At 42.5% G+C, this 18,796-nt stretch overlaps 1 protein-coding gene across 1 annotated transcript in view; it reads left to right on the forward strand.

The window, feature by feature from the left end:
- The window catches only part of HRH2 (histamine receptor H2), a 61,592-nt gene that overhangs the window by 17,322 nt on the left and 25,474 nt on the right, over positions 1–18,796 (forward strand). Inside the window, exons 2-3 of the mRNA XM_054976368.1 lie at positions 15,082–15,110; positions 16,780–17,815. Coding sequence (XP_054832343.1) covers positions 15,082–15,110; positions 16,780–17,815 — 1,065 coding nt within the window. The remainder of the gene's footprint in view (positions 1–15,081; positions 15,111–16,779; positions 17,816–18,796) is intronic.

Raw genomic sequence — 18,796 nt, forward strand, 5'->3', positions numbered from 1 at the left:
ATCTTTCAAAAGTAGAAGAAAACATTATTTTGCTTGTGATCTGTGATGGAGAAGGGAACAATAACTCTCTGTATGTCTTTCTAGCTCTCTTTATTATCTCACATCTTTGATCATTGTCTTCTTTCAGAGGAAACAAACCTAGACCTCTCTGGCTTCTAACCACTGAAGCTCTTGAGATTAAAGGATCATTATAAACCCCTGTACTCATCTATTCTTTCAAGGGTACTCATGGTATTGAGGGAAAATACTGCTCTATGTGATCTTTTAACCATTCTTTCATACTTCCTCATCAGAGTAAGATAAAGTCCCAGAAGGAAGAGAAACAGGAAATGTCCTGAATTTAAATTGGTTACATGTTGACGGTCTACATATACATAGTTAGAATTGCCTGGAATGCATCTCATAGCAATCTGTCTTATTATGACTCACTATAGCTGAATATATCTTAAGCTATCCATACTAGTAAGGCTTGGGTGAAAGTCAGCATCCACTTCCTGGAGTTTCAGAGGATCAATTTGCATTTGGTTAGACTGAGTAATATTACCCCTTTATTTTATTGTTTCCCCTCTCCCTTTACTGTGATCCAGGGAACCCAAGGAATGCTACCAGGTCCCAGTATTTGTGGTCTAATAAGGATATAGAGAATCTCTATGCTCACAGATATATCATGATTCTGCCCCCGTAGATCCAACTGTTCATTACATGGGAGATCTATGAAGCAATATCTTAACAATTTCATTTTTGGTTGTTGTGGGTTTTCCGGGCTGTATTGCCGTGGTCTTGGCATTGTAGTTCCTGACGTTTTGCTAGCAGCTGTGGCTGGCATCTTCAGAGGTGTAGCACCAAAAGACAGAGATCTCTCAGTGTTCATTTTTACTTTTAAACAGCCAAAAAGGATTTTGAATTTGATCTGAAGCAACAGCATTTGGGGGGAAGCATTTAACCCTTTCTCATAAAGCAAGCTAATGGTAAAATCTATGTATGGTATTGTGGCTTCATATTTATTTTAAGGCTGTTTGAAAAAAGATTGTTTTGCTATTATTGACAATGAAGAAAAACCAAACCATCATTATTTTAATACATAAACCAGTAGATTCAGTATTAAAAAACAGACACAACAAAATCAGCCCCACTTTTAATACTAGTTGCTAAACTCTTGCATCATGTTCTAAATATGCCAGGGGGTTGGGCATCCTTAACCTAAGAATTCCAACTGAGAATGCCCTTCATATGGAATAGATTGTGTACATTGTACACATGTATGGGTGTCCATATCTTATAGGCCAAGACTCTCCAGAGGAACATGATACATGCTCAAGCTAGATTTATAAGGCCACATGAGTCCCACAGGTAATGAAATACAGAAGACCATCTTCAGGACTTACTTAGTTACTGTCTTTCCTATTTTGTTTCCCCAACATCTGCAATGATAGGAAGAAATGTAACAGATGCAGTTTCCTCACATCTCTGTGTTGTAGATAACTGCATCTATCCTGCATCTAAGTGGCTATTATGCCTTAAGCCATCTAAATAAGCATAGAAAATGATTTCTGTACTATTTCAAGGGATGAACAGAGTGTGGAATCCAGAAACTTGTTTTTAAAAACCAGAGCTGAAGGTCCAAAGTTCAACCTCCTTGCATTAACTAGGGTAGGAGTTCTTTTTTTAACCTCTTCCCACAACTGGCAGCTGAGGAAAATGTCTCTGAGTATGTGCTAATATTAGGGTTGCCATCTGGCTTGAGAAAATAATGTCCTGTCCATTAATAAAGCCTTAATGGAAAGTTATTTATCAAGTGATAAATAATCTTCAGGTCATGAAAAGCCTCTGTTAAAGGCACAGGACATTATTTCTCCAGGTCTGTTGTTAACTCTGATACAAACAATCCAATATATCAAATCCAAAAATGGGGACACCAGCTTATGTGGAAGGGGATGGTGGAAGTTGCAAATAGGGTTGCCAATCTCCAGGTAAAGACCGGTTTTCTCCCAGAATGGCAACTGATCTCCAGACTACAGAGATCACTTCACCTAGAGAAAATGGCAGCTTTACAGGGTGGGCTCTGGCATCACATTCCTGCTGAGCTCCCTTCCTAAACTCTGTCCTCCCTAGACTGAATGAAAAGGGCACTATGAGTGATGAGGGAATTGCTATAGCACAGAGGCTCAGCCCGTTCCCAGACAGGAAGAAGCACCCTGGCTGCAACCCTTGAATCTCCATTGAAGTAGGTCTGTATTTCATCCAAGTACAGAGGTTTCTGAGATGCCTTTTACTTGCTGCTGGATCTCAGGGAATAGGAAAGGGGAAGAACTAACCTCCTCAGCAGAAGGGCTAAACAGGTCTCTTTAGGAATGTAAATAGCCTAACTCAGGAAAAGCAAAGTCGCATCTCAAGCTGTCAGATCTTGAAAGGGAGATGGTCCTCCTGTGTCACATTCTGTTGAGAACAAAAGTAGTTTCTCTGGAAAACAGGAAAAGCGGTTAATTCTCTGTTAGGGAGGGGGAAGAAAGGAAGAGGTATAAAAACTATACCGCAAGAGAAAGATGAAGTGGAAGTTGACTACCAGTTCCTTATTTGCTCTTTCTATTTTCTTATTTGTAAATCCAAACACTAATGTTGAGGAAAATTGAAAAGTTCTGTTCCCCAAAATAAGTGTTGGAGTAGCACACATCATATACCCTCACATTCAGGGGACTTTGCCCTCCTGGTGGACCTATGCTGCTTCCTGCTTCTAAGTCCAGTTTCTGTGCTAACTGCTCCAAAGTGGGGTGCCCTCAGGACAAATACACAAGGGGGGGGAAGTTGAAGCTGCATCACAAAACAATCTTTGAATCATGCTGAATCACACAGCCCTACCCTCCAGAGACTGTCTCCTACAAGAACATAGGCTCGTTTCACATTCAGTCTTTGCCCCGTTTTCACTACCTGTTTCGCTTTCCGTGTTTGTCTGCATTTTACACTCATGAGATAGTCATGTGACGCTGCACTGGACTTTACCTGGGGCATCCCCAATTTTTCTCTCTGTGGACCTGCCCCAATTTTTATTTGAATCAGCTGTAGAGTCAAGATTGGCCTGATTCATGTCAGTGCATACACTTTTGTTTCCCCTTCCTTTCCCTTCTTCTCGGTAGTTGATTGGTCTCAGCTGATTTAACCGCACCCACCCTCCACATCCCGATCACGCTGTTACTTTGGGGGGGATTTTAAAGGGTTTCAGCATTATTTTGTTCCCTGTGCACCAAGATTTTTAAAATATCTACTATCCCCTCACTATTACTGCTTTGTAGGCATCCCTCCTCAGGATCTCTGCTGAGTAAAGTTTCTTTTTTCCACATGGACAGATCCTTTTAAGCGATGGATATATCACCCCCTCTTCATTTCCTCTTGCAATGGATTTGTCATGTCATGTCTTTTTACTTACATCGTCCCTCCTCTGTGTCACTGCCCCTTTACCTGCCCCTTTTTATTTTTATTAATAATGGGCAGTAATGTTTCAGCGCTGCTTCCAATGAAGCAGCAATGTGCAGAGGAAGGGATGTGCACTCCCCCCGCCCCCAGCTGTGGTTTAACTTTCCCTTTAAATGTCCTCGTAACTTTTGAAATGTTTAGTTTTCTGATCTGACCTACCCCTTTCCCTTTAGGTGATTTCTAAGAGTGGATCTAATGGATCCAAACCTTTCAGATCCAGAGGAGTTAGCCGTGTTAGTCTGTAGTAGCAAAATCAAAAAGATTCCAACAGCACCTTTAAGACTAACCAATTTTATTGTAGCATAAGCTTTCGAGAATCAAGTTCTCTTCATCAGATGCATAGTACAGAAACCTTTCAGAGCATCCCGAGCGCTTTCCCATTTATTTTTAATAACCAAGGTCGTAACTGTGTATCATGAGTTAGTAGCTTAACCCCCCCCCCCGCCCTTCCCTTGTTTCATAGGGCTACTTTTCTAGCTGTAATGACTGCAAAAATGTGTAAATAGGAGGGGCGGGGTTTCTTACTCAAAATAAGTCATGATGTAACAAGGAAAAAAGTGAAACCATGACATGGAATTCAGAGCCTGTAAAACCCGCTACTAAACTGGTGCCTAATACCAAATAGAAAATCAAACGCCGGACAGCAAATCGAACTTGTTCTTAAAAGTGTAAGACATGTGGGCACAAAGCCGATGCCATTGCGATCGCCGCAACTGCTCAGTAATGGTGATTTAAAATGTGAGTGGGAAATCAGCCATGCACTGGTGCCCCATCCAAACAGTGGGTAGCCATGTCAGTGTCTGAAGAAGGGAGATCTGACTCTCGAAAGCTTACGTCCTGAAAATCTTGTTGGTCTCTAAGATGCCACTGCCACTGGAGTTAAATCTTGCTGTTTTACAAGTTTCAGTGCTACCATGGCATGGATCCAGGTGGCCAGATCAGCTTTGTCAAGGTATTCCCTGCCTTTCTCCCCAATGGGAACCCAAAGCAGCTTACCTTATTCACCTCTCCTCCATTTTATCCTCACAACAATCCCATGAGGTAGGTTAGGCTGAAAACATGTGACTGGCTTGAGGTCCCCCAGCAAGGCTTTGGAGCAAGATAGGAGGTCCATGGGAGGGCAGATTCCGTAAACTGAGGGGGTAAAAAATATGTGGAGCTGTAAGCTTTATTTTGGATTGCAGAGAGCATATAGCTGTTATAGCTCCTTATTCACATCTCTTCCCAATACAAGCTTCTCAAAGGTAGCCTAAAAGAAGGTGTTTGCTCCAGAAGCAGTATTCCCAGTAGGGCATTGGTGTACCTTGCTTGGGGGAACACAGCACCTTGAGCCAACCTTGTTAATGAGCACTTTCACTTTATATATTAGTAAAATATTTATTCTTCTTTGCCAGCTGTATGCTGCATTCATTTCTTCTGCATTTCTAAGGAAACTGTGTCAGTCAACTGGCCACAGCAGCTTCCTTCTTTTCAAAGTTGAGAAGCAATGGCTCCCAGACTCACCTGGGGAGCCAGATTGCTGGCGATGCGGGGGAGGTGGGTGGGGAGATGGCATAGTGGCTGCCATGTTGCAGATGGGCAGGGGGTTACCAGGGGCCTGGGGAGGCAAGCCCAGGCACACTGGTGCAGGCCTCTGGTCTGAGAGGCTGGCCCCCGCCCCTCAGCACTTGGACCATGGCGGCAAATTTTGATCCCCTCATGAGTTCAAGATCCTGGTTTGGTTGCTTCTTCCACCTAGTGGGCCCTCTGGGCCATGGCTTCCAGTTTCAGGCATTTCTCAGCCAATGTCCACCGCTGCAGCCTGGCTTGATCCAGTCTGCCGGGAGAGAATGAACCTTTCCCTAATGGCAGAGGGTCACTTGGTACTGGCCCCTCCTGGGGCAGGGCTTGCGGCTTGCCCCAGGCAGGGGGACTTGGAGTGGGACAGGTCTGGCCCTGGGTTCCTGATCTGCTGGGTGCTGGCATGGCCAGGGGCCGGACAGTGGGGAGTGGGGGGGCAATGATTGGATCCCGCCCAACTGCTAGCCTTGTTCGATTCATTTCCATTGGGTGGCCAATGCAGAATGTCTGTCTGCTGATGAGGGGACATGTAAATTAGATCTAGGTCATGTGGCCTCTTCTCATGTGCCCTGGGTAACACTGATTTGCCATTTTGGGGTCAAGGAGGAATTTTCCTCCAGACCTGATTGGCCCTTGATCCTGGAGGTTTTTTGCCTTCCTCTGGGCATAGAGCAGGGGTCACTGGGATTGGGGGGGAGTTTCATCCAGGATCCCTCTCTCTGGAAGGCAAGGCCTTGCAATTGATCTGGACCACCCTCCCCCCCCCATTTCCTAAGAGAGGTGGTTGCTGGCTGGATGGCCTGAGGTTTTCCCAGCCACAGATGGGTGGATTCGTACAGCTGGTGGCACCGAGTGGCATTGATGGAGCCCAAGTTCCCCTCTGATTCTCTCTTTTTTAGCTGCAGGTGCAGAGCTGGTTCTGATGTGGCTTTACCGGAAGGAGTTAGAGGCTGACAGGTCCAGTGGTGGCAAGTTGGCCAGGACCTGGAGGTGTGCACCAGCTCAGTGGATCCTAGCAGTGGCCGCGTGGGTATCCTGTAGTTCTTCAGGACCAGTGGCGGGGCTCCTCGAGGGCCCTAGCTCAGGGTCAGAAGCTGTGGGATAGCCTCTGACCATCCCACAGCCCACAGGGTGATTCTTCCCCTGGTCAGCTCTCGTGGAACGGCGATGTTTCTCGCCTGGTGATGCTCATCCAGCTGGGGTCTGGACGTGTGATCATAGGGCATGGAGGGGCCAGCTTGGCTTGGTTTTGCAGCTCATGGAAGCATTGGCGGTGAGACATTTTGTGGCTCTTGTGGTGTATTGGCATTTGGGCATCGATCTGTTTGGGAGGAAACAGGCTCAGTTTCCCTATAATAGGGATCCCCATAAGGTCTGGGGAGTGAGGAATGACTGGTGCATGCCCAGTCGGGGGCTGTCAGTCCGCCTCACTCCCAGGTGGCAGGGGATGTTTCATATAGAAGTGTATACCCACATGGCATCCCACTGACTGTTATCCCATGGTTCCCCCCCCTCATCAGGGGTCTGAGGGGGCATGCGGGTCATCAGCTTGGCAGGTGGGTCAGCCGATGCTTGGATTTGTGCCCTATGCGCGCCTTTGCCCCCTGAGCTGTAATCTCAATAAAGTTGTGGCCTTCTTTACCTCCAGCACTGTGTCCATGTGTTTTTGTCACCGTGCCCCCTCCCCACTTTCCTCTCCCACTTAGCACTTGCCTGCAATGCAACCTTACAATGGATCTGGTTGTTCTTGTTATAGCATGACTGCAACTCACATTCATTCAAAGATGTTCACTATCTTGTGTAGCATTTGGGATGGTGGAAAAGGGAAAACTAATGCTTTCTGGTGCAAAGAACATTTTCAAAAAAAGGTGATTTCCAAATCTCCCTAAAAGGCAAATAGGGAAAGTGATACATCTCTGATGGGAACTAGATAGTAGAGAGTGTCCCTGTGGGGACAGTTGAAGCCTACCTACTGACAGTGTATCTTCTCCACTGAGTAGCCAGAAACAGTTGACACAAATTTAGGCTTAGGGCATTCTGAGTGAGGAGACCCCCTCTCTCTGTACCAATTAGGCTCAGATTTTGATTCGTTTGGTTGGATGTTTTGAATGAAAAGCATAAATAGCAGAATCAGGAGTTTCAGCTTTTCTCCCATTTTTGCAGGGATAGGGCATTTGGCTTAAAAAATGTTAGCCCTTCCCTTAATTGTTCTATTACTATAGCAATTTAAACATCTGGTATTCATGAGCTTCTTTATTCTTCCCCTGAGCATTGACTTTCCACACTACACAGTGGGTCCGTCAGCCATTCCCTCCCCTGGGTCCCCCCCCTCCCCGGGCGTCATGGTACCCACATATGCCTGGTCTAAACAGATTCTGTTCTTTCTTATTGACATCAGCACACAGTTCCCATTTTTATTTGCACCGATCAGCAAAACTCCATTGATTTTAGCGGTGCTAATCCTGTTCCAAGCCTCTGTGAGCCTCTGATCATTTTTTTAAACAAAAACAAGGATTATTGAGGCACAACAGAAAACAAGAGGGGAGAATTAAACATAGATGAAAGTTCTTAAACAGAGCATGATTTTTTTCTCACGCGTATCCTTTCTCCATGCTCAGAGGGAAAAAAAGGTTTATGGAACAGGAAGGAGAGAGTTCTCGTCATGGCTATTTTATTTTTAAAAACATTATATTAATTAATTTTTTTTTTAAAAGATCTATGCAGAAATCAAAATAGAGTGTTGTAGAAAGTGAAAACTAGGAACTATACAGGCATTACAAGCTCTGGTTTCTATCTTTGTCACAGGAAACTTTTTTTTAAGTGGTCTGTGTGTGGTGTGGTTCCACCAGTTCATTTATTGAATAACTGAACATTTATTACTATCCAGCATCTGAAGTAAGTCAGAGTAAGTATGTTACATTATCCCTTGCCAAAATATCTATCTTGTCTTAGATAAATTGTACTTGTAGGTTATGCTAGTTTGATGTCAACTTTTTTCATTTGGATGATCTCCCTATATTTATGGCCAACTGTTCTATTTTTGTCAAACAGGAGGACCATCTTCTTCACATCTGGACATCCACACTTTCTATGTTAAATTTGTACAACTAGAAAAATACCAATTGATGTCAATGAATAAGGTGCAGCCAGGAGAATGAACAGATGCCAGGCTGAACTTTTCACATCTGTTCTTTTCTCTGCCACAGATTCCCCCTCCCCCTATCTCTTTGGGCCTTCATCCCTGTCTTTGTCTTCTCCTGAGTTTTGTACTGCTGCATGGTAACGTTTCCAGATAGTCACTCCATTGGTTGTTGCTCACCTCTGTATGCCTACATTCATTTTTAGCATGTTGGTTTTGGTCCTGTTAATAATGGCAGCCTTTGCCTCTTCCCTTAGTACAAAGGTGCTAGTTGCGAGGCATGCAACTAAGTTTAAGAAGAGGAGTAGGAACTGGAGAGACATTTGGTGATGTCACAAAAAGATAGATGACTCATTCAGGCAGTTCCTGAGAATGGGAGAAAGGCATTATGAGAGCTTTCTCTCAACAGAAAAGGTTGCACATTCCCCAGTCATAATTTCATTATTCTCTCCTTCCTCATAGGTTTCAAAAAGCCTCTCTCCCAACATGCAAAACAATTCAGAGAACAGTAGGCAGGCAGACTTTCAGAAGCGTGGGGCATAATTATACAGAATTATATTTGCCAGCTACTCCAATCAGTTGAAAGATCTTGTTAGTTACCCAAAAAATAATTCAGTGTATGCAGCTACAAACAACCTTCAATAGGTACTTCAATAGGTACTTAATTACTCCCATTTTACCTTTCATTTTCTCATTTATGTCCTCGATTCACATTTCCTGGGGGGGAGGGGGGGACATGCTTCTGTCCTGGTCCTTTTTGCTTTGACTTCACCTGATCATAAACTTTCTGTCTTGTAATAATAATAGCTATCACTACTGTGTAAACCAGAATTTACCAGGAATAGTCCCTATTTTATTAACTGTGAGTTGTGAGTGACTGGATCAAGGTGCGCTTCCATAGCAGAGTGGTGATTTGAACCTGGGTTTCTTAGATCTTAATCCAGTGTTTAAATCATTGTACTATGCTGGCTCTGCCACACTGGTGATACTAATTTTGTACTGTTGATATTAAAAAATTGTACGATAATTCCATCATATTTTAAACCTAAAAGGCTGTTTCTTTGCTTTTAAAATAGTGTAGGACAAACTATTGCGAAGTACAGGAATGTAGTATACAGCAGATGTATTGAAGCCTGAAGGATTCTGCAATGAAAAGGGGGTGATCTCATTTGCTTAGGTTGAATGAGGACATAGTTACAGTAGGGCCCAATTCTTACCATGAAAAGAGGCAGATTCTGTGTTCAGCTACTGTCAGAGTCTGGCAAGAGTTAGGAAAAGGTTTTTCCTTCTTGGACTGCCCTTACAGTAAATCCAGTTAACCAGTGGAAACTTGCCCAAACATAGTTTTTGATTAGGTAGAGAGTTGCAGTGGTTTTTTCTGTCTACATAGTAGAGTATTTAGGAGAAACCGATCCCTTCTATATTTGTGAGCCAAGAAAAGAACATTTTGCAAGGGTGTTTATATAGTGTGCATGTTTCAATGCATGCAGAATTGATTTCAACTGAGATGATTTTGGTATGTTTTGGAAAATCCATAAATGGCTTCTAGGCTGTTGGAGGTGATGCTTTCAAGTCACATAAGTCTCTGGCAATCTCACGTTGATCCCAGCTAGTCAATTGCAGGCTGAAAATAAGTAAGAGAGGCTAGATTTCATAGTCAAAAGAGAGTGATTGTTGCACAAAATATCTCAATTTTTTGGAATTCTTCCATTTAGTACTTTCTGCTCAGACACACACTTCCAATGGAACACCACAACACTAAGAGTCCTATGCTGAATTACTCCAGTCTAAGACAAATAAAATCAATGTCTTTGGACAGGAATAACACAGTGTAATGGTGGTTGTGGATTTTCCGGGCTGTATAGCCATGGTCTTGGCATTGTAGTTCCTGACGTTTCATCAGCAGCTGTGACTGGCATCTTCAGAGGTGTAGCACCAAAAGACAGAGATCTCTCAGTGTCACAGTGTGGAAAAGATGTTGGCAGGTAATTTATATCTACTCAGGAAGTCATCCTGTAAGAGTCATCCTGTAAGAGTTTCTCAGGGTATGGAATGCTAATGGAGGGAGGCTTCACTTTATCCTGAGGAGGTTCTTTTGCATATGGATTGGTGCTTGATATGCTAATCTTCTCTGCAGGGCTATTGTTGGGTATAGAGTATTTTGTTAGCCTCGTGTTTTTCAGGACTGGAAACCATGCTGTATTCATTCTTAAAGTTTCTTCTTTCCTGTTGAAATTGTGCTTATGCTTATGAATTTCAATACTGTGTCCTGTTTGAGTTAGGCTATGTTCAGCCACTGCTGATTTTTCCAGATGGCCAAGTCTGCAGTGTCTTTCATGTTATTTTATTCTTGTCTGGATGTGTGGTCCCGATGTAAACTTGTCCACAGCTGCAGGGTATGCAGTATATTCCTGCAGCGGTGAGGGGTTGTCTACTGTCTTTTGCTGATCTTAGCATCTGTTGTATTTTTCTGGTGGGTTTGAATACTGCTTGAAAGTTGTGCTTTTTCATAAGCTTTCCCATCTGTTCAGTGATTCCTTTGATATATGGCAAAAACACTTTTCCTGTGGGAGACTGTTTTTCCTTGGTTGTTTGATTTATCCTTGGTTTAATTGCTCTTCTGATTTCATTTCTGGAGTAGCCATTTGCTTGAAGTGTGTGGTTTAGATGATTAGTTTCCTCGTTGAGAAAGTGTGGTTCACATATCCATCTTGCATGGTCTACTAATGTTTTTATTATGCCTCTTTTCTGTTGAGGGTGGTGATTGGAGTTTTTGTGTAAGTACTGATCCGTGTGAGTTGGTTTCCTGTAGACCTTGTGACCTAACTGAAAGTTTGCTTTGTGGATGACCAAGGTATCTAGAAATGGAAGTTTCCCCCCAATTTCCCCCCTGTAATAGGACACAGTATCCTATTCCAGGACACTAAAATACTGGACAACACTTCCAACTACTTCGTCAGATTGCACAGGGAAGCCATTGAAATTCATAAGCATAAGCACAATTTCAACAGGAAAGAAGAGACTTTAAGAATGATTAGAGCATGGTTTCCAGTCCTGAAAAACACCAGGCTAACAAAATACTCTATACCCAACAATAGCCCTGCAGAGAAGATTAGCATATCAAGCACCAATCCATGTGCAAAAGAACCTCCTCAGGATACAGTGAAGCCTCCCTCCATTAGCATTCCATACCCTGAGAAACTCTTACAGGATGACTCAGCCCAATCCCACCTTCCTGAGTAGATATAAATTACCTGCCAACATCTTTTCCACACTGTGACACTGAGAGATCTCTGTCTTTTGGTGCTACACCAATGCCAAGACCATGGCTATACAGCCCGGAAAATCCACAACAACAATCGTTTTCCAGCCGTGAGAGCCTTCGACAATACAACACAGTGTAAGATTGTACTACAAGCCAGCTGTGGGGATAAAGCTGCCATTATTGTAAGCTTTCATTATACTGAAAAGACTTCAATACAACAAATCCAGCAGATTGCATGTCTCAAACCATGGCAGTGTCCTAACTGATGTTGTCAGAACTATTTCTAACATTTACACATTGGTACAACACCAAGTACAATGGATGATTAATTATTCAAAATATACCTTTTTGCTTTATGTATTGAGGCTTATCAGCCTTTTCCATACCGATCACATATGAAAAATTATCACACAGTCTCAGTCTGAAGCCAAACCAAGGTTGCCAACTCCAGTTTGGTTGGTTGTGCATATGTAGTCCATTCCCCCGGTGGGGGTGGGGGATCCCCCACTCTCCCCCTCTGCCCGCCACCCCTCTCCAGGCTGTACCTTAAAATCTCCAGGAATTTCCCAAAATATTATAGCAATTCCCAGTCCTTATGATATGCCCACTTGTGGAAACTGGCCACCACTCATGGAGCAATGTGACAGGCAGATACAAAGAGCCAACCAAGTGCCAGTTACACAAATTTGGGATTCTTAGGCACTATGAAAACACACAAACACTGAAAAATGCATGCAGTTTTTTGTTTGGGTGTTTACCAGCAGCAGCAGCAGCTGGTATCTTGTTTTTCTTTGATTCTCCAAATTTCCTAGGCAATGGTCCAGGGAAGGTGGCTCCCCAGCCGATGCAACACAGAGCCAAGAAGATCTGTGGTTCTGGCTCACTCCGCCTCCTTCCTCCCTTCTTTGTTAGGGTGGAGCCATTTTTTCTTTGCAAGTAGGATGGCTGGATGCCCCTTATTTAGGATCCCTTGATCCAATTTGTTTGAAATTTGGGAGGAGGAATCTTTAAGGAACAGGCAGCTCTAGTTCCCTTGCAATTTTGTTGTTGTTTGGTTGAAAAACAGCCATTTCATCCCCCTCATGAAAAAAAGGCCCTTATAGAGAATATCGTTAGAGCTGTGTGACAGGATGGAACAGGGAGGTTTTCTGCAAAGGAAGTCTCCCTCGCTTTGTGAAAGAAAAACAGACCACAACAAGGAAGGATGGCAAACCCAGAGTTTTCAGCATAAAAGTTAAAAAAAAAACATTAGTCAATCACTGTAAGAGTAAGAAAATGAAATGAATGCAGACTTTTTTTTTAATGCTGGTAGCTGGCACCATTTCCCCCAGCTAGGAATCAGTGGAGAGAAGTGTGTCTGCACCAAGAGGCACATACATTGGGAGCCTATACAATGAAACCCCTTTGTTCAATATGCTTGAAACTTAGGGGAGTCTATAGATTAGAGGGAGGATTGTGTTCAGTGAAAATTTGGTGCCGATATCTTTATATCTTGAATAATTCCCCATTCCCTCTAATTCCAATGTTATGTGAAATCTCAACTAATATCAAAATATATAACAATATCTCCAAAAGGAATTATAGTTTCAGGTAGGTAGCTGAGTTGGTCTGCAATAGAACAGCAGGATGAGTTCAGTGGCACCTTAGAGACCAACAAGATTTTAGGGGTATAAGATAAGCTCCTTTCTTCAGATACATGTAGAGAGCCCTGAACTTTTATATCCCAGTCAGGCAGTGGGAGGAATAAAACAAAGAAGGGAGTCAGGATGTAAAAGTACAATGTCATGATGAAGCTTGATTAAAGCACACCGCTGTAGTTAGATAATCCTGTGTCTCTGTTCAGTCCCAGGGAGTACGTTGTTCTGAAAGTGTGAATGAACTCAAGTTCAGCAATCTCATGAAATCTGCCCTTGAATCTTCTTTGAGTACTGCCACTTGTAGATCAGGATTGAAATGATTAACATGTTCTCTCACTGGATTTTGAGTGTTGTGATTTTTAATGTCAGATTTATGTCCATTTATTCTTTGACATACAGACTTATTTGTCCAATGTACAGAGTAGAAGGGCATTGCTGACACTTGATAACATCTACTGGTATAACTGTTGTTGTTAGGTCCAGTGATTGTGTTGTTGGAGTGAATATGGGGAAAGAGTTGGCATCTCGGTTTAGTGCAAGCTGTGGTCCCAGAGGCTATATCTGTGTTAGGAAGTACATTATTGTGAGTAAAAAGTTGTTTAAGGTCAGGGGGGTGTCTGTGGGCAAGAAAAGTTTGTTTTCCAGTGCTTGTGAGAGAAGAGTATAGTTGTGCAAGATGGGTTGCAAGTCATTAATGAGATATTGAACTGGTTTGAGCTGAGAGCTGTATGTGACCACCAATTGTGTTCTGTTATTGTATCATATAGACCTGTCTAGTAGCAGGTTATCCCTTGATATTATTCTGGTTTTGTCAATCTGTTTCTTTACTACATCAGATTGGCATTGTAATTCCAAAAATGTCTGTTGTACAACCATGTTGTGGCATCGTTTTCATGCTTTTGTTATAATTTTGAACAATGGTGTTAGAAAATGTACTTCCTACGTGGATTGATTCATGGTCAGATTGATAGTAGGGTGGGAGTTGTGTTGTTTCTCTGAACTATTCTCTGTATCTCTATGTTCTGACAATTGGTAACAATGGAGTGTTTTCAGTTATGTCATCAGAACATATAGCACAAGTCTGCCAGTGCTGTCTCAACAGTAAACCTGTGGTCCACAGGAAAGCTGAATATTAATGAGCAACATGCTTTATATCCTGGCATTATGTAGAAATACAGAGATGGATCTTATGATCTGTAATCAGGAGTTGCTGATGATTGCAGACCTTCCTCATGCTCCCCTCCCTCTAGCAGTCCTTTCTGACCCCAGGAAAGTTTATTTCCAGGGTCAAAGAACTCATATGTATTAATACTCACGCAGGTCAGGAGACTGCAGTGGGGGGATGAAATCACTCTTTCTGCCTCTTCCATCAGCAGAGCTCCACTGGAGGGTGATTTCTAGTCCTTTCCCTTTCCCATTGCAGTCTTCCAACCCACATGGTTATTAGATAGCCATGTGTCAGGAGGAGCTTTGGGAGGGCAGGACAAGCATAGCATGGCATGGTGCAACACTATGATATCACTTCTAACTGCATAACTGAAAGTGACATCATGGCATCAGTGCAATGCTCTAGCAATCCCCCATAACTCTATGATTTTACTTTGATGCATGGCATCACTTCTGGTTATGTGATGTCACCCCACCATCACCATTTCTTCTACTGCTGCACTGGAAGGTATCCTGCTATAGTGGGAGATCTGAACCCCCTACTATTAGACAATATGGGTCTCACAAACCTGGAAATAATCTTTCCTGGGGTCTGAAATGACTATGGGGGAAGGGAACACAGAAAAATCCATGGTCCCTGTATCCAAAGCTCAGAGGATCAAACCCAAAATTTCTTTCATGGTCTACTGGAATTCTCCCTTATTGAAAACCTTAGTAATCATATCCTAGAATAAATTCTTGCCTATATGTATTTCTGAACACTTGTCCATTATTCCTATTAGACGCATTTCAGACATTATTAGAATGGCATGATTGACACTGAAACCAGAAAGTGCATGTGTCAGTTACTGTATGAGAAACCATTCATGTAAAAGCAGCTCCCTTAAAGTTTTGGCAGTTTCAAGGTTACCATTTTCAAGTAGGTAGCCTTGCTGGTCTGCAGTAGAATGGCAGGATTTGAGTCTAGTGGCACCTTAGAGACCAACAAGATTTTCAGGGTTTAAACTTTTAAGAGTCAAAGCTTCCATCAGGTATCTGCTAATGTTCTCAAATCCTACCAGTGAAACCCTTCAAAATCTCCCAAATATTGCACTCCACACAAACTATTTCTCTCTAGGAGAGGCACCCAGTTTCTGATTTTGAAAACTGCCACCCTACTTTAAAAAAAAAGTCTATAATGGGTTTCAGAATAATGCTTAAGCAGTCACCCAAATGTAGAGGAAGTCCTAAACTATTTAATCTGATTCTAATTCTTCTTTCCAGGTGCAGATCAGAAAGCATGCACATTCTCCCAACTTCTTCCTACTCATGTGTTCCAAACTATCTTCAAACTGATGTGAGTAGAGACGTTGCTAAAAATAAAGATATAGCTGGGATTCTTTATACTCTTCTCTGGCCTGACCTATGAAGGAAGCCATGTACTATTACCACATCATATGACAACACCCAATGATTTCTCTGAAGGAGAGGAAAAAGAGTGAAGAAAAGGCAGAGGCTCATACCAAAGGGACTTATAAGAGTATATGAAGAACTCCACTGAATCAGACAAAGTTTCCATCTAGTTTGACATATTTTTCCCACTGTGGCCAGCCAAATGCCTCTGGAGAGTTTATAAATCTTGGCGCAAACATATTTTTCTCCATTGTATGTCTCCAACATGGGTTATGAGATATCATACAACCAAAAACAGAGATCTTATTTTGCTGTCATAACTAACAGCCATGGGTAGAATTAGCCATCAAGACTTCATCTTAATCCTTGAAAGAACAGTGTGGTTTAGTGGTCAGACTAGGATCTGAGAGACCCAGGTTTGAATCTCTACTCTGCCATGGAAGCGGTCTTCTTATACTGAATTGGACCACTGGTCATTCAAAGACAGCATTGTCTACTCAGACTCACAGCTGCTGTCCAGGATCTCAGGTCTTTCATATCACCTACGAATGATCTTTTTTAAAAAAAACTGGAGATGCTGGGAATTAAGCCTGGGACCTTCTGCATACTAAGCAGATGTTGTACTACTGAGCCAAAGCCCCTCCAGTCACACAATCTCAGCCTAGCCTACCTCACAGGGTTGTTGTGAGTATAAAAAATAGAAGAGACTGATGTAACCCACTTTGGTTCCCCACTGGGGAGAAAGACAGGGTATAAATGAAGCAAATAAACAAACATTGCTAGTTAGTGTACCGTGCAAGATACGTGTCTGAGGATTTCTCTTGAAAAGGATCACTGATATTAGGAAGAGTCATCTTTTTCTAGATCAGTATGCAGAGAACTCATTCCCAACATCTCTTCAGAGCAAACATGCCTTCATGATAATATCTGTGTAGCTGTGATGAAGGGAACTGATTGTGATGCTGCTACAAGAACAGATCTGCACAAGTGCTTCATAAAACTGGATATCAACATCTTTTTCTGAGTACCTGAAGGATAAGTTGATATACAAGTTTGGGTGAGGGAAATTTGTCAATTCTCTGTCACCCTTACCATGAATTCTTCACAGAACCACAGAAACACTACAGAACCTGAAGACCTCATAAGAAAAGTATCAATTGGAATTGTTCTCACAGTCATCATTATAGTGACCATCTGCGGTAATGTGGTGGTGTGCCTGGCTGTTAGATTTAACCGGCGGCTCCGCACCCTGACTAACTGTTTCATTGTCTCTTTGGCTGTTACAGACCTGATGCTGGGCCTGCTAGTGCAGCCCTTTGCAGCCCTATATGAGGTCTCCAATCATAGATGGTACTTATCATCTATCTGGTGCAATATTTACACTAGTCTAGATGTCATGCTGTGCACAGCCTCCATCCTGAATCTCTTCATGATCAGCCTTGATCGCTACTATGTTGTCACAGCACCACTTCGCTACACCACTTTGGTCACTCCTCGACGGGTGGTGATGGTTATGGTTTTTATCTGGGTGGTGTCAATCATGGTCTCATTTTTACCCATTCACTTGGGCTGGAACACTAATGGTACAATAATCCATGACTCTGACCAGTGCAATTTGGGTGTCAATTGTATTTATGGACTGGTGGATGCTTTGCTTACGTTCTATATCCCTTTAGTTATCATGTGCACCACATACTATCGGATTTTCAAAATAGCCAGGGAACAAGCTAAGAGGATCAACAATGTCCCTTGTAACAAAAAAGTCCATCATGCATTGCCAACTGTGAATGAGCACAAAGCCACTGTGACTCTTGCAATTGTGATGGGAGCTTTCATTATTTGTTGGTTTCCTTATTTCACAGTGTTCATATTCCGAGGCATCTACGGGGATGATGCAGTGAGTAAAGAACTGCTGTCTGTTGTCACATGGCTTGGGTATGCCAACTCAGCTTTGAACCCTATCTTGTATGGTACTCTGAACAGGGACTTCAGGACTGCTTATCAGCAATTATTCAGGTGTCAGAGGGTGGGGCCAGATGCAAGAAAGACTCCCTTAACACCTCTCCCCAGACACCAGATGAGAGACAAGACCTGTGAAGAGACATTGAGTAATCAAGAAGATATACTTCTTCAGTTGCATGAGAGAAATGGAAAGGAGAACGCTCTCACCCAAGATGGCTTGGAAAGGTAAGAGCTCTTTGTCTGATGTTGGATTTTCTGGCACAAATGTGTAGTGGGGAAAGAGATGGTTCAAGTGCTGTTTAGATTCAACATGAATCGAAAATGTCAGAGGGTAGGGTAGTAAAATACATTTTTCAATTTTCAAACATAATGTTAGGGGAAAAGGCAGATTCCATCTCTAGCACTCTTAAATTGCACATCAGCCTGAGCATGTAGCTGCCTGTTTGCACACATCACTCCTTCCAGCCAAGATTTTCTTGGACCAGGTTCAAATAGTGTGACTTCAGAAAGCACAAATAGTAATTGTCTCAATTTAGATCCTTTGTTTCTTCAAGTTATGTGTTTAAGCCATTTTTCAAAGTATCATTAAATAATTAAAATTCAAATAATTAAAATACAAAAAACTTAATACTAGAATATTTAAAAAATTAATAAGAATACCTGAATGGCAGGAAAATAAATTAATCTACAGGTATAATTTGCATGCCCACTGGCTCAGTTCCAGTCTAGGCTATTTTAAATAATAATAAAGTGGCCTTGATCTGAGGATACTTAAATACAGAGACTGGAGTCATGAACAGACAAGACAGATCTTCCTACACACCTGAAAAAATGCCACTGGTTTGCAGAAAAATCTGAAACCTAAAAAAAAAAACACATTGGCAGTTTAAAAAAAAAACAAATAATAAAAGAAGTGCTTGTAGATTTGACTAGTTGCCCTCAGTGGCAGTTTCTAGGCAACCATAATGGTATTCCAAGCTTGGTTTTTGTCAGTAAAAGGCAGGAAGACGGAGCATGGCCCTTTCCAGGTGCTGTTTTGGCCTCTGAGGGAGGACTTATTGGCGAAAGGCCCAGAACCAACCACCAGGTCGCTTGATACCACATGACTCACCCAGGCCTGGCTGCTTGTGGCCATTTTCACATCTTACCGGTTCCGGTATGTCGTGCAAAGCTCCCGCAAGGACAGAGTCTTCCTGGTGCGATTTC

The sequence above is a fragment of the Eublepharis macularius genome, chromosome 4 (genome assembly GCF_028583425.1).
Source record: "Eublepharis macularius isolate TG4126 chromosome 4, MPM_Emac_v1.0, whole genome shotgun sequence".
Taxonomy (NCBI): Eukaryota; Metazoa; Chordata; class Lepidosauria; order Squamata; family Eublepharidae; genus Eublepharis; species Eublepharis macularius.